The sequence below is a fragment of the Fonsecaea pedrosoi genome (assembly GCF_000835455.1).
Source record: "Fonsecaea pedrosoi CBS 271.37 unplaced genomic scaffold supercont1.4, whole genome shotgun sequence".
Lineage (NCBI taxonomy): Eukaryota > Fungi > Ascomycota > Eurotiomycetes > Chaetothyriales > Herpotrichiellaceae > Fonsecaea > Fonsecaea pedrosoi.
In genome coordinates this window covers 3,753,351-3,768,382 of record NW_013550612.1, presented here as the reverse complement: position 1 = coordinate 3,768,382, position 15,032 = coordinate 3,753,351, and the positions used below count along the sequence as shown (strand labels likewise).

General features: G+C 54.4%; 4 protein-coding genes across 4 annotated transcripts; 1 reads left to right on the top strand and 3 right to left on the bottom strand.

Moving 5' to 3' along the window:
• Nucleotides 1-210: 210 nt before the first annotated feature.
• On the top strand, nt 211-3,655 carry Z517_07162 (uncharacterized protein; the record flags this gene model as incomplete). Its single annotated transcript, XM_013428900.1, has 4 exons — nt 211-295; nt 346-441; nt 519-2,033; nt 2,082-3,655. 4 exons carry the CDS (start codon nt 211-213, stop codon nt 3,653-3,655), a joined length of 3,270 nt encoding a protein of 1,089 aa, XP_013284354.1.
• A 714-nt stretch (nt 3,656-4,369) lies between these two features.
• Nucleotides 4,370-6,393, bottom strand: Z517_07161 (uncharacterized protein; the record flags this gene model as incomplete). Its single annotated transcript, XM_013428899.1, has 2 exons — nt 4,370-6,309; nt 6,381-6,393. The coding sequence occupies 2 exons, from the start codon at nt 6,391-6,393 to the stop codon at nt 4,370-4,372; spliced, it is 1,953 nt and encodes a 650-aa protein (XP_013284353.1).
• A 493-nt stretch (nt 6,394-6,886) lies between these two features.
• Nucleotides 6,887-8,749, bottom strand: Z517_07160 (uncharacterized protein; the record flags this gene model as incomplete). The annotated part of the gene is made up of 1 exon (XM_013428898.1): nt 6,887-8,749. The coding sequence occupies one exon, from the start codon at nt 8,747-8,749 to the stop codon at nt 6,887-6,889; it is 1,863 nt and encodes a 620-aa protein (XP_013284352.1).
• Nucleotides 8,750-9,850: 1,101 nt separating this feature from the next.
• On the bottom strand, nt 9,851-12,772 carry Z517_07159 (uncharacterized protein; the record flags this gene model as incomplete). Its single annotated transcript, XM_013428897.1, has 1 exon — nt 9,851-12,772. One exon carries the CDS (start codon nt 12,770-12,772, stop codon nt 9,851-9,853), a length of 2,922 nt encoding a protein of 973 aa, XP_013284351.1.
• Nucleotides 12,773-15,032: the final 2,260 nt, after the last annotated feature.

The window sequence follows — 15,032 nt, the reverse complement described above, 5'->3', positions numbered from 1 at the left end:
TTTTGGTTTTATTCCCCTTCTGCTGATCTGAAATGCAAGCAGAGCTCCTTCTACTGTACCATCACCTCCCTCTGTCTCTCGTTTTTGGCACTCAGAGAACCGCCAGTCTCCATGCCGTGGTAGATTTTTGACTGTGTTGTTGCTTGCGCAACCCGCCCGCCTGCTTCCACCACCACCTATCAATTACCCGAGAAGCAACCAGGGCCAAGCATGTCGGCCAGCGTTGCCCATGCCCATCCCCATGCCCATCCCCATCAGAGCAGCTTCACCCCCTCAGACAAGCTCGAAGATCAAGGTCAGTCAACCATTTTCCCTCTTGCTTCATGGCAAACTGACATGCTACAGCTGCCTCTGCGGCGTTGTCTGTCGCTCGAGACACTCCGACCACCAAGAACAGCAGCTCTTCCATCCTCGACCAGGAAGGTCGGCTATCTGCTGCCAGTGCGTCAACCCCGCCCTTGATATCCATCCCCAAACCACCCCTCGCATCCAGTTCACAAAACTAACTGCCGTCCCAGGTGCTGCACTTTCTCTAAAGTACGCGCGAGCTGAAGACCTTCCCTCATTTCCTTCAACTGGCGGCGTCAAACTCGCATCTGCTGGCGCTGCCGCAAGCCTCGCGGAATCCAACAAGAAACCCATCCAAGTTTGGACTCCCGGTGCCATCCCTCACGCAAACACCGCTGCCTATAGAGCAAAAGACTATGAGATGGAGCCTCTGTGGAAGCCGGAGCTGAGCCGGGCGGGCTCCCAGGCGGCACTGGCTGCTCATCGAGATGCTGCACCAGTGGATATCTGGAGAGCTCCGGAAACAGAGCAGGGTCATTCGGCAGCGTCCTCGGCCTTGCAGAACCCAAAGTCTCCCCCACCGATCACAGAGAGAAATGTTTCGAGTGATGGGCGACGAAAGGCACTCTTGGCCGCCACAGCATCCTTGTCCGGAGGCAGACGGCGCGCAGAATCCGCCCCGACACGACCGGCGCCGACAGCAGCACACTCTGCCTGGGCCATCAAGGCTGCGACATCATCTCAAAATGTGAGACCTCCCTCATCACAGAGCCCACCATCGACGAGCGAACTGTCGAGCGCAGATGCTGCCCGGGTCCAATATATGGCCAGGAACAACGTCTCTAGACAGATGTACACGTCCAACCCACCGGTCGCAATAGAAGTGGAAGAAAGGAGAAGGCAGGAGATGCTGCGCGCGTCCGCGGTTGCCATGGCGAGGAAAATGTTCGCCATTCAGCAGGCGCAGATCGACGAGGCAAGGGGAATCCACCGTTCACAAAGTCACTACGCCGCATACACCGCACGGCGACGAGCACAGTCAGACGCTGCAAAACAACCAACAACCACTGATGACCTGCCACGCTATGAGAATCTAGAAGAGGCAGCCCGCAAATTGGCCCAAGAGCGACTCGCCAAGCTACATGATGAGCACGCCGAATACCGACAGTACTACGGACAACAAACTGCGCCACCTAGGTCGCGGCTCACGTTACGGCGGGGCCGGCGGACGTCTGACAGACGAGAGGATGACTCTGACTCTGACTTGGAAGAGTCACGCAAAATCCGAGCTCAAATGTCCTTGTTTCAGGGCAAGCTCGCCGAGGTCGACAGCAAGAAGCGACAAGCTGATCGAGACGCATTGCTCGCGGTGGCACACAAGAACGTGACGGCCCGCATGAATGCAATAGACGAAAAGGTCTTTTCCGAAACCGGCAAAACCAGTCCACAACAGCGTGAGCTGTGGGAGCGTCAAGCACGGGAAAGAGCACAACGTGAAAGTGACGAGAGACTGCTTCATGTCGGAAAAGTTCATATAGGAGGTGGCAAGTACCTTGAGCAATCAGAGATTGACGCAATTGCCAAGGCTCGACTGCAACCAACCCTCGACGAGATTACCGAGAAAGCTGAGCAACAAAGGGCCAGAGACGAGGAACTCAGACTGGAGCAAGAGAGGCTCAAGGCCGAACAGGAAGCCGAAAAGAGACGGCAGGCAGAAATCAAGGCAGAACAGAAAGCTGTCGTTGGTGAGTTTGCCGTCGTACTTTCTTAAACCACTTACTAATTCTTTTCAGATCGTGAAAAGGCCGAACAAAAGGCACAAAAGGCCGAGGAGAGACGAATCCAGCAAGAGCAGAAACATGAGGAGAGGCGGTTACGCACGGAACAAAAGGCCACCGAGAAGAAAGAAAAGAAGCTCACCGAACCTGCCAAAACTCGATTCCTCCCAAGCTTCCTCGGAAGGGGAGCAGTCGCCGCAGGAGGTGCAGCAGGTGCGGCCACAGCTACGGCTGCAGAAGGCGCCGGCGATGTTGTCGAAGGAGGAGCAAGAGCTGTCACAGGAACGAGTGCTCTTCCAGCGACCATGACGGCTGAAGGCGGCGAGCTCGTCGGCGAAACTGTACATGACCAAGTCACCTTGGACCCCAATGAAGCTGCTCATGCGGTGGCTGCTGCAGATCTGGAGACCGCTGAACCACCGGTGGAAGACTCGAGAATCACTCAGCCAGCAGACGAAGAGATCGGACCAAAGGACAATATTGGTACAACTCCATATTCCAGTATCACCCCGCCGCAGGAGCCCACGTCCCCGACGTCCCCCGGCTTCTCGACTTCACCGACGTCGCCCTCCAAGAGAGATTCCCGGGTGAAGACCTGGTTCAGGAGATTCAGAGCAGGAAGTAAAGCAGAGAATGATCTTCCAGAGCAGACGCTGCACGCAGACGAAGAGCCAAAGGAGCACATTGACACAGTTGGTCAAACAGGTGAGCCAATCAAGGAAGAAGACCCGGCCGCCACAGATTCGATTCGAGATGTTGCGCTCGCAGGCCGGAGCGACAACGAGACGGACGACATGTATGGCGGATCTGTCAAGCCATATGGAAGAATCTCTCCCATTCCTGACGAGAGCATCGGGCTCGGTGCGGCTGTGAACCCCGTGGGTGGGAACGAAAGAGACATCAGTCCTCCATCAGACACGTCGTCACTAAGCGAAGAGCCATACGTGATTGCTGCTGATGTGGCTTCCTCCAAGTACTCGACGGAACACGCTGGCTCGAAACGAGACTCGGGGTTCGATCAACTGGCCACACTGACGGATGAAGATGAAGAACCTCGCGGCAGGAAAGGCTTTCGGGAGAGATTTTTGAAAAAGGTCATCCCTGGAAGAGACAAGGAGAAGGAGAAGCAAAAGCCTGGAGCCTTTGAGAGCACAACAATAGGTCAAGCTTCGGCGCCAAATCCAACCACGGCTACCACAGACTTCTCCATAGCCGAGCCACAACAACCATACGGCCGGACTGAACCCGCCGAGACGCACGAAGCAGGCGAAACCCACGCCAACCCGGACGAGCATATCCTCTCTGAAACGGAACCCCTGCGAGAAAAAGTGCAAGAGCCCTCGACCACATCTACTGAAGCAACAGGAAACACCACTGTGACAGGCACCACGACACCTGCACTGACACACGCACAGACCAACGGGGATGACGACGAGGACTTTGAAGAGGCAAGGGACACTTTCGACGAAGGCCGCCTAGTGAGTGCGTCAAAGGTCGACAGCGGGGCCGCGAGACTCGTGGATGTTGCAGGTCCGAAAAAGAGCGAGGAGAAGACCCGGGAGGGCAGTAGGTTCACCGAGGAGTTGTGAGCAGTGCCAATGACGAACAAAGAAAAGGGGAACGATGTCACGAGAAGGTATACATGGCCATCATAGAATCGATGAGTCAGTCCACAGTCCACAGTCCACAGTCCCAGACTCACGATTGTTGTTGGCGACGGATTATGCGAAGGGGCCAGGGAAGGAAGCGTCCTTTTACATTTCCTTTGTTTCTTTTTGTTTCTCATTCCGTGCTACGTACGTCGGAAAGCGAAAAGGATGGGCGGACAATGGCACGACAAAGGGCACGATGTTTGCAAAGTCTATCAAAGTCGAATGCCTCAGGATATGATATGATCGACATACACACACGCGCGATGCGACGCGTAAGGCGCAGCAGATCCGACTGTGCTTTGCGCTGCCGCACCACCCGAAAGTTTTTTGGTCTCTTGTCAATGCAAATTTTTGGTTGGAAAAATGCTTTCTCAGTTTTCGTGTCTCATTCGATCCCACCGTGCCACGCCAACGTCAACGGTCAGGTCTGCTTTAGAAAGAGCTTTAGGACTAGGTCATGAAACAGCGTGTGCCTGTGCGGGTTGGTAGATCATTCTTCTGTACGCCCGAGTACATCTAGAGAGGGGGTATCATGGTCTTATAAAGCGCTCTCAGCTTGCCACCCATGTAAATCAACAAGGCGAAGCGGGAAGCGTCTCTGCGCGAGATGAGTTCTCTGCAATGCTGCTTCTCACTACCCCTTTGATCGTGTCACAATTTCACCTTGCCACCCTTGACATTTTCCCATTCTTTTCTTCCAAAAGGTTCGTATCTCTGACTGTCGGGCCTCAAAAAGAACACCCTGTTGTGGCCGACTTTGTCAGGATCTACGCCTTCCTGTCTGAGCACATGTTTTTGCTGTTTATTGTTCCCCGTCGCCATGACTTGTGTCACTACGCGAAGGAACACGGGCACCGCATATTTGGGCAAGCTGTTCCTCGCGTAGGTGGCCAGGCTTTCGAGGAGTGCGTCCGGGATGGGTGTCGTGTTGGAGTCAACGTCTCTGAGCAAGACGGCTGCACACCCGGCGCGGCCCTCATGATGCGGGATTTCCACCCCGTAAACATTGGCTTCAAGAACATGTGGGTGTTCACCTAGGACTTGGGCTACCTCGGCGGTTGACACATTCTCACTACGCCAGCGGAATGTATCGCCTATTCGGTCCATAAACCAGGTGCGTCCCTCTTTGTCGAGCTTGATCACGTCTCCCGAACGGAACCAAGCATCTCCCTTCTTCAGCACGTCTCTCAAGATCTTCGTGTCACTGGCCTTCTTGTTGCCAAAATACCCCTGGTATTTGTCACCAATGTCTGCAGCGTCGACCTTGTAGAGGAGTTCGCCTGGTTCACCCCGAGGTACGGGAATGCAAAGCCCTGTCTTGGGGTCTCGGTAAGGTGCTTCTGTTTCCCAGTCCACTTTTACAATGGTCTGCCTCAACTTCATGAGCAGATTGCCCAGGAGACCAGCTTGGCCGATGGCGCCCGACGAGAACGTGTTGCGTGAAAGATTGAAGCTCGCTCCGGCAGATTCAGTGGCGCCGTAGAACTCGGCCACTGTCTCAATGCCGAACCGTGCACGGAACTTGTCCCATACATCTGGCCGAAGGCCGTTACCGAACGCGAGACGCACTCTGTGTTTTGTGCGGTCATGTGGCTTGGGTGGCACGGCAAGGAGGTACCGCAGGGTTTCTCCGACATATTGTATTGCCGTGGCGTCCGCTGCAGCCACCTCGTCCCAAAAGTTTGAAGCAGAGAATTTCCGACCTATCACCAATGTACACGCTCGGATGAGACAGCAGTGGAAGCCTAATTGAAAGGCGGACGCGTGATACAGCGGCATGGACGTGTAGTACCTGTCCGGGTTAGATGATGTGACGGGATGAAGATTTAGCCAACGTGCAACGAGACCGGAGCCCACGGCGGTGCGCTCCCACGACACGATTGCAGCCTTTGGGAGGCCAGTCGTTCCCGACGTCGAAATCAGGGCACATGGGCCACGACCGACCACGCCAGACCGAGCAGTGTCGGGTGCACGATGGGGAGGAAAGTACTCCAGCGACGATTGAAGGCCGGATGTCAAAACCACCACCTCCAGAGGGAAAGAGTTGTTGCGAAAATTGGGGGCGGAGAAACTGGTTTTTGCCTCCTCGGTCAGGACCTTGGGGGCGACCTCAGGATCAACAATCAAAAGTCTTGCAGAGGATGTCTTGACGCTGTGGACAAACGAGGCGGAGGTCAGGTTGTAGTTGATAAAGGCCGGTATGGCGCCCAGAGACCACAAAGCCATGGTCAAGAAGAGGAATTGAGGGGAGTTCATAAAGTCCAGGGCGACGATCTCCCCTGGCAGGATGGAATGAGTGCTGTGCAGGTATCCCGCATAGCGCAGCACCATGTCGTATGTCTGTTTGAAGGTCCATCTCTTTCCCTGGTAGATGATAAAGACCTTGTCCGCAACCTTTGGCTTATGCGCATGCTCCTCGAGGAGGTAGAAGGAACTGACACGATCCGCAGCCTCTCTTTTCGCAAAGGCTCGCTGAGAAGCAACTAGACTCAGGATGAGCTCCAAGTCGACCGAGACTCGCCAGCGAGCATTGAGGTAAGCCAGTCCGGCCAGAGCAGTCGGTGCGACAAGGGCGGCGGTAGATGCTGGCACTGAGATTGAATTGTGATGGTCAGATTTCCATGGTCTTGGATTGCTTCAGGTTGATCAGCGACACACTTACGAGCGAGGGCCATGACGACAAGACAGCGTGGCAGCCTACGAGCGGGCGAGTTATTGCGGTGTGGGTGAAGGGTGGCAAGATCTCTGCGCCATGGGTGCGGTAGACTTGTTCAGGGGGTGTCGTCCATTATATGAAAAGGACCTAATCAGCATAACTCTTGAATCCGAGTTGAGACGGAGCTTCCATTGGCGATCGCGGACGTAACTGCAGTTTGCAGTTTGGTGTCAAGATCGCGTGGCTTGTGTCTTGCATCAGTGGAACACGAGGAAGCGACGATGCAGGGAAGCGAGGCCGTGACCGAGGCAATTGTAATTACTACAGGGTACTCGGGAGCATAGTTCGTATGCTCGTCTACGGAACACGCCAAGAAACACGTTGGTCGTGTGGCTTCTCTAACCCCGCATTGACTCCTACACTCTGACATAAATTCATTTCACTTCATAAATGTCGGAACGACGTCACCGGATCTCTGGAGTTCACAATCACATTCTACCAGGACATCCAAGTCAATAGTCGAGGACCCGCCACTGATAACTACCGTCCACATTGTGCCAGTCTTTCCGTTCAAAACTTCTTTCCCATCCCAGCATGACGGCCAAGATCCGACACGCGTTGGCCGACACACCACAAACCACCTTGTCACTTTGGGCCAATACGGCCAAGTCCAACAAGTATGCTCGGCCGAGGAGTTCCCTCAGCTGAAGGGCTTCTGTGGTCGGATGTGTCCGATAATCACGCTCTCCCAGCGTACCGGCATTGACCACATCATCAGCTCCATCTCTCCGTGGCCCGCTGGAATGCTTGGCGTCGTGATGATGGACTCGCTTCTCCCTGCCGTCGTCGTCTTTCTCGCCAAACCTGTGCTTGGCCTTCATAGGCATAGGGCTACCCCATTTTTTCCGCTCCTTCACATCCTCTGGCAAACCCAAGCCCCAGAAGACATCTTTAAAAAACCCGCCTTCCCAACCTAAGCCACCGCCTTGGCCCATGCTGGCCAACTTCTTCTTCGAGGCGAGGGAAATCCGTTCCTGTGCCCTCAAGGTGTTGGGCAGGTCGATGTGGTCGTACATATCTGCGTCGTCCGAGGCCACCAGGAATTTCCACTGGGAAGATTGACCCACGAGCTTCATAGCGGTAGCCATGTACATTTCTGGGGGAAGATAATTTTGCGAGTACGCGAGGCTGAAAGGGTGCCGATCGCCGCGCCGAATGTGAATCCCCACCAAACCGTTCTCCGGTGGTATATCATACATCTCGTCATACTCTTCTAGGTCCGACGCGGCGACGGTGGTCGGATCGACATCCTTTCGGATTTTTTCGACGCGGTTGAGAATGTATTGTTCATCTTGCGGCCGAAGTTCAAAGAGGGCCTCATACCCATCCCTTGCCATGTCAAAGATCTCCCTTTGAGAAAAATGATCGTGGAAAGACTGCCCAAAAATCCAGCTTGTCGTGGCAGCGGACACAACTAGATGCTTTGCCTGGTGCGGACATGGCACCCGCTGCGAAGGGCTCGGTAAGCGGCAAGATGGAGAGGGCTTCGAGGCGAAGAACGTGCTGTACTTGCCGTAGGGGAAATGGGTGTCGTCGATGAAGAAGGCGCGACCTTCGCGGCGAGCGAGCCCGTACGATAGCCACAAGCCTAGAAGGGTCGACCCGAGGCCTGCATCGGCGGCATCGAGGACGTATGTCAAAGACCTCTCACAGACGGGCAGACTGTTTTCGTTTTTGTGGGGTGACGAATGGGTTTCAGCGGGGAGGAAATGCTGTTCCTGCGCTTCTTGAACGTCGATAAAGTTGGGATCATCCCGGTAGTAGTCGTTTGCCTGTGATTTATGGCGTGGGCCGGCGACGTGCTGGGCTACCTCGTCGACTTGCGAGCAGATGTCGGCATAATCCGTGTAGGGCAGAGGGAAGGGTAGGTTTTGCGGGATGGATATTGTCCAATGGTGTTTTCCCTTTGCATCAGTCAGTGCCAGCGGGGTCGGATAGTCGGGCAGCTCCGAGGCTTCGACGATTTCATAGACCTTGCCCAGCGAGGTCAGAAAGGTCAGCCTGGCGAGCTGGTGGGACTTCCTTCGGCCGAAAGAGAAGAGATAGTAGACCCCAATAATCAAGGCAAGCCAGAAGAGGCTGCGGACGATCTTGCGTGAGTTGAGCTTGGGTGGTTTCTTGCCGTGCCGGGGGAGGATGGACGGCAGAGACGGCGAAGGGATCGGGGTGGAAGGGAGGAAATGTCTGATGGAGAGATATTGGCCTGGAGGACCAACCCGCAGGGGTTTCGGGGGACTGGCACGACTGGACAGGAGCATCTTCTTCTTGCGTTGCTGCTGTTCGGCATGACTTGGTGCGGGTGATGGAGTCCTCATTCAAGCATTGGTGCAGGCCGAGGTTGAGTGTGCTGAGCGATGTACCTCAGATGACATGCAATGGGACACCAAAAATTCCAACGCTATGCTCGATACAAGTCTATGTGTCTAGATGGACATGAAACGACAAGAAAAAGTGTGACGAACAACGCCCAGCGGTGTGTCCTGCGAACAAAGACAAAAAAACAAGGGTGGCTGCCGTTAGTTGGCTGGAAGAAAAAACACAAAGAGAAAGACAAAAATAAGAAACAAAGAATAAGACGACGGCACCGCTGATCCCTTCCCACCTGCACAGCAGCTAGAGTATCGTGCGATCTGTTGTGGCCCCAATTGAATGAATGAACTCGTGATGGCACTGATGGGCGCCGACGAGCCGCAGTCCCTCCCGGCGGGTGATGCGGATAATATTAAAGTTGAAAGCAACGACAAGGAGAGAGAAGAGTTGAAAAGGAAAGAGCGAAGCTGAATACAAGGGACCCAAGTCTTGACGCTGGCTGTTGGTGCAGAATCTGAAACACCGGGTGGCCCAGTGACACAAAAGTGCTTGGATTTGCCCCAGACTGAGCCTCACCAGTCGGAAGGAGCGAATCTCCAGAGTTTCGGCTAAGTACATACACACACGTGACATGGACACGACTCGCCAGCTGCCAGCCAGCCTCGTCGTCATCCGCCCCAAAAATACACCAGTTTGTACCTATAACAACTTCTATGAAAGGGGGTATCTGTATCTGTCTGTCCTGTAGCATGGATGCATCTTTTGTCCTGGAATTGCTTCCTTGAGGATATCCTTCTTTCCCCACCGGCTTTTTGTCAAACATAGTAAATCCCACAATGTCCCGCTCAAGGAACAGAATTGCTGTCGAAGCTCCAAAGAAATGTAACGTGCTGGAGAAACAAAAAGCCCAGAAAATAGGTGGTCAAACAGCCGCGTCGCCCATATTAAAATCAATCATGCTCCGTGGATCTCGTCCCTGTTGGGCGGTCTCAACTCCTTTTCATGCTTGCCGCCATTGTCCTGTCAGGGGAATTGCGCCCGAAAACAAAGAGAAAAAAAGTACAGCAGTCGTGTCATCAATCGTGATAATAAAAACAAACTTCGCTTCAACTCGGATCCTTTGCTTCTTCAACCGAGTTTTCCTCTCTCAGCGATGCTACCATACTTCCCACTGTAGCACCGTTGCTACCCGTCATCGAGAGTCGTCGTGAATGGCGGCGCGCCGAAGACGAGCCTCGGTCGGGAACCCGCACCGATGACGACCGCCGGTTCAGCTGGCCACTCTCGACCTTGTCCTGGATCATTTCGTCCAGCATCCGCGACATTTCGTCCACCGTCTTGCGCTTCTTGTCCATGGCTTTTTGAGGGGAAAGAATGGTCATGGGACTAGTCGTCAGTGGCGACCGTGGTCCACTGGACAACACCGGCTGGGTGGAGACGCTGAGCTGAGAGCTACTGTTGCTACTGTTGCTCTGGTGTCCTGCTTGTGCACGGTTCTGCTTGAACTCGGAAGAGGATGTCTCGGGCGTCAGCTCGGCAACCTCGCGCTTCCGCACCGCAGATCGAAGGGCGGCAACAGTCTTCTGCAGGTCTGCGATCATTGCATCCTTCTCGTCCAGTCGTCTTTGTACTTCACCTTCGTCGCCCGCGGGTTTGTTAAACGCCATCGATACTCGGGAGTGGCTGGAGCGCCGCGCCTGCAGCAGTCTCTTCTCCAGAGTCGAAATGTACCGTGTCTTGTCCTGCAGATCGGCCTGCAGAGCGCGTACCTGAGCCTGCAAAGACGCTCTCCCCTCGCCAAAGTCGGTGCTGCCCTCTTCGTCCTCGTCTGGGACCGCCGAAAACGAAAGATGCCCGGAAGCCGAGGCCACCCCTCCCAAGGAAGCCACCGACGGATGTCGACCGAGACTTGGTGTTACGCCTAGAGTCGATTGGCTGGCTGACGACCGCACCGACCGTGAACCCGCATATTCAGTGCCTCCAGAGAGCCGCGAGTGCATACCCAAGGCCGAAACTGTGCCGCTATTAACGCCAGTCGACTTGGAACACAGAATCAGACGGTTCAGATGCTCGATTCGCTCCTTGAGGGCCGTGCGGGCCAATTGCATTTCCAGCATCTGTTCCTCGTGGCGTTGCTCGGCTTCTTTCTCTAGTTGCCGCTCTTCCTTCTCCGCGGCAGACTTTTGCTGTCCCTCTAGCTGAGAGCGGAGGTTTGCTATTTCAGCTCGATAACGTTCCAAGAGACCTGCATTGACGCTGCCCAGCTCCTCCGCGGCTCGCTTAGCATGGCTGACAATATTGTTCTTTGCACGAGCGGCGAATTTCAGTGTGTTTAGCGTTTCACCCGTGTGGTTGCTGCCTGCTGTTGTCAACCCAGCTCCAATTTGGATGGTGCACAGAATCGAGACCAGCGAATTCCCGGAGAGTGCGGGCTGGAGCAAGCGGGTGAGCTTGCTGTCTCGGTACGGTAGGTGCTTTCCGTCCTTGTCTGTGGGATTGCCGTTCTTGTCGCGATTGCCCGACAGTTTGGCGATGACCGTCCCCAAGGTCAATAGAGACTTGTTGATGTGGGCTCCCTCGGCACGGCGTTCCTTGTCCTCAGCCGCTCGCTCTGACCCTGCAAGATCGATCAAGCTGAGCGTCGAGACTCGAACACCACCAGGCAGCATGGCTACACGTTTTCCATTTTCCTGTAAGGAACCTGATCCGGGTATTCGCTCTCGGCTCTCAACCACGATCTGAACCACTGCGTGACTTCGAGAACTTCGCGCATTGAATTGGGTGCTTCCAGTACGACGAGCGGTGTCACCTCGATGGATCACCCGCAGCAGCTGGGTTGGGCTCTGTACAATCTCTTCCTTCAAAGGCGTGGCGTATACACCGCGTTTGCTGTCTTCACGCAGCTTGATTTCTTCTTGTTGCTGGGCGACACCTCCGCCGACGGGCACGGCCAACAAGTCGTGAATTTTCTCGTTGTAGATCTCGAGGTAGCTGACTCGCAAGAGGAATTCGCGGTGTGGCGTCTCTCTGATGTAGGAAAAGATATCGGTGATTGCCAGTGGAATTACACCAGGGCTGCTCATAGTTCCCTGCATTGAAAATGTCTTGCCGGTCCCTGTCATGCCGTACGCAAACACGGTCCCATGATAACCTTCCATGACTCGACGTACCAGCCGTTTGGCTGCGGCATCGTAGACTTTGGCGTTATCGTCGTGTGTGGTGAAAACGTTATCGAGATGATAATCCCCGCCTTCTTTTCCGCGATACGCAACCAGACCTCTTCGGCCGTCCACCATCCACTCTCCTTCGGTTTGAGCATTGTTTTGTGCCCCTGCGTCGGGGCGGACACGGACGCTCACAATGACGTTGCCTTTGACCTCTTTCCCCTTTGAATTTCGTTTCGATTCAGCCAGGCCTTCGTCCAGTTCTTTCGTCCGACCTCGACTGTCCTCCTCGCCTTCTTCGATTGTCGTGGCGCTAGTTGAGTAAGATCCATTGGCCGATGAGCTCCGACTCTGAGGTGGAGAATGGACGCTCGATTGTGCGTCTGATGTTCTCTTTCCAAACTTGGCCGAAATGGTCATTCCATCACCGGCCGAGTTCAAGAGACTGGGAGTTTGAGATGAACGAAAGCTCGCGGCGACGCTAGTTCTGGGAGATTTCTTGGATCTGACTGAGGCATTTGGCGTACTGTGTCCGCCATCAGAGACCCTCTTTTTTGTTGACGTGATCGAGGTCATTGAGGCCGAAGTAGGCGGACGCGAGCCAGCATTTGGCGGTTGTGGAAAAGAGCCAATGCTAACAGTTTTTCGTACAGCCTTTGCAGGTATTCCCGAGGGTTTTTCGGGCGAGGATTCCGTGGCCGATTGCACAGCCTGCGGTGTTGGTATTGCTGAAGTCCTCGAGGGAGCCTTCAGTCTGGAAGGGGTCTGGGGTAAACTCTTCCTTGGAAGTTTGCCGGTGGGAATGGGAGGGAGCGCACCCGTCGGCGGGTCGGCTAGAGGCCGTGAGAGCACGGGTAGAGACATGTCTACCAGCAGAGTGGGACGATTGGTAGATATTCAGATAGCTATAGCCAGCTCATGCGGGGTTTATCGACCTGCTGGAGCGTCTCTTCTCGGTGGGTGTTGTACTTTGTGTGATTTTGCTTGTCCGCAACCCGTCGACCGCAAATCCAATCAAGACTGGTATTCCCACAATCTCGCGCGTGTTGCTGGATATCCAAGAAAACAGAAGCCCGTATACTGCACTGTTCTCTGGTTTCTGAGGCGGTGAAACCGAGGGTGTCGCAGCTTTTGAGCGAGGGAAATGGAGGTGGAAAAACCTGTCCGCATGGGACAACGTCCACGGCGTTCAGTGGTTGCTCCGGAGCATGCGACCTCAGTGATGTGCATGTGGCATCGAGAGGGCAGGTCTTGGAGGGTCTTCTGGACGCAATTGGACACAGCGGCCGCAGAGAGGTGGTCAACAAGGAGTGTGATGTTGACCAAATTGACAGAAAAGACGGGCGACGAGGGACAAGGCGCAAGAGGGATGTTTTCTGGGGGGGGTGTGGTTGCTCCTTCAAACCACTAAGAGAGCAAGGAGGGTTTTCCCTTTGACGAGGGCCGTGCCGGCGTCGATGCTAAGGTTTCTGCCCTGGAAAAAGCTGCTTAAGCCTTCGTCGGCCTTCTCAAAAGGGATTATCCGACTAGCATGTAAAGGTCCAAGCGTGTTGGTAAGGTGCATGTCTTAGCTGCGCGTTGATGCCTGCAGGGCACCGCTAAGAGACAGGAACAGGGCACCATGCGCCTACAGCAAGCCCAAGCTGCAGCTAAAAAGGACCCATCTATCGGATGGCCGTCTCCAATAAGCCTGTGAAGGCCTTCCTGGTGGGGGACCACGCCCTCAATTCACTCACCCGGCATGCGACTAAGGCACCGAAGCCTAGCCCAGCCAAACAGCCTGTCAAATTGCACTATCCCCTGCCCGCCCCATCATTGGGCCAACGACTTGGGCCGTTGTCACGAGCCATTCCCATCTCTCCCCGTCCCACCCAGTGAGAACGGTGCTGGTTCGGCTGCGGGAACTTGACCTTTGCAACCACTTTCCTTCAAGGGTCAGCATTCTTATGACTTCTGCTATTTTATTGGTCTCTGGCACGTTTTATCACCTGAATTCATCTGCCACTGTTGTGATCATCACAAGCCGTTCTCAGACCACAAGCTGTTGTGTTCATGCAGAGTTACTTCAAACTGTCAAGTTGTAATACCTGCCACAACCACACCTGACACAGCCGCCAATAGAGCGCCCTGCGCGCCTCTCTGCCCTCGAATTTCTCCTTGCCTTTTCACGGACTTGGCTGCTCTCCTGAACTTCCTGCAGAAGTAACCTCAAGGTTAGCCGAATAGACGCCACGCATAACACGCCTTGGACTCTTGGGAGGGGCAAACAACGGGTTCCGGCACGCCGAATCATGTTTTGGCCACCCCCCGACCAACGGGTTTTTTGCCTGACTCTGAAACTTGCTAAGAAGACAAAAAAGTTCGACACACAAAGCCTCACGAGCTGATAAGAGCTGGGGTGATGACATGCTGTGTGTCCCAAGCTCGGAGGAGCAGAGAAATTTGCACAAACATCACCGCACTAAGGCACCAAAGCCCCCCACCCTTGTTGACGCCAATCTCGACTGTGGCTTTCTCAAATGCTTCCCCGGCCGTTTACCCCTGGATCAATTTGCTTGGCAAAGCTGGCCGTGCTCACCTCCAGTAACCGAGTCGGATTGTTGTTGAGCTTCCACCAAGCGAGAACATCTTCATTTCGGTCCATGAGACAGCTTTGGGCGAGTTGATCCATCAGCAACGTGCAACCAACCTGCTTCGCTCAAAGGGTCAGTGAGAGGATGGTGTCCTGCTCTTTCAGGCAACGGACCTCCTGGTGAGAAAAAGATAGTCTAAGACGCCTTTTCCGTTGCAACCACAACTGCGTTCGCACTATCTCAACTCAAAAGCCACTCCTAACAGCGATCCAGCCATACCACAAGGTGTCTGCAGTTGACAACCCAGCTTTGCATACGGAGTATGTGATGATGATCTGGAGACATGCCGGACTTTGAGGTGGCCCGTTCACGCCCATTCTAGGTCCACTAGCGAGGAAGTACCTCGTAGAAAAGTGGCAATGATCAGCAAATGATCTTCCTAATCCTGTCCAGTGAACCCGCTCTCCTGGAACCGGATTTTCTAGCTGTGTATCAAACATGCTGATCACTTCTTAGCTATTCCCAACCGGGATGAATAAAATCAGCACTGT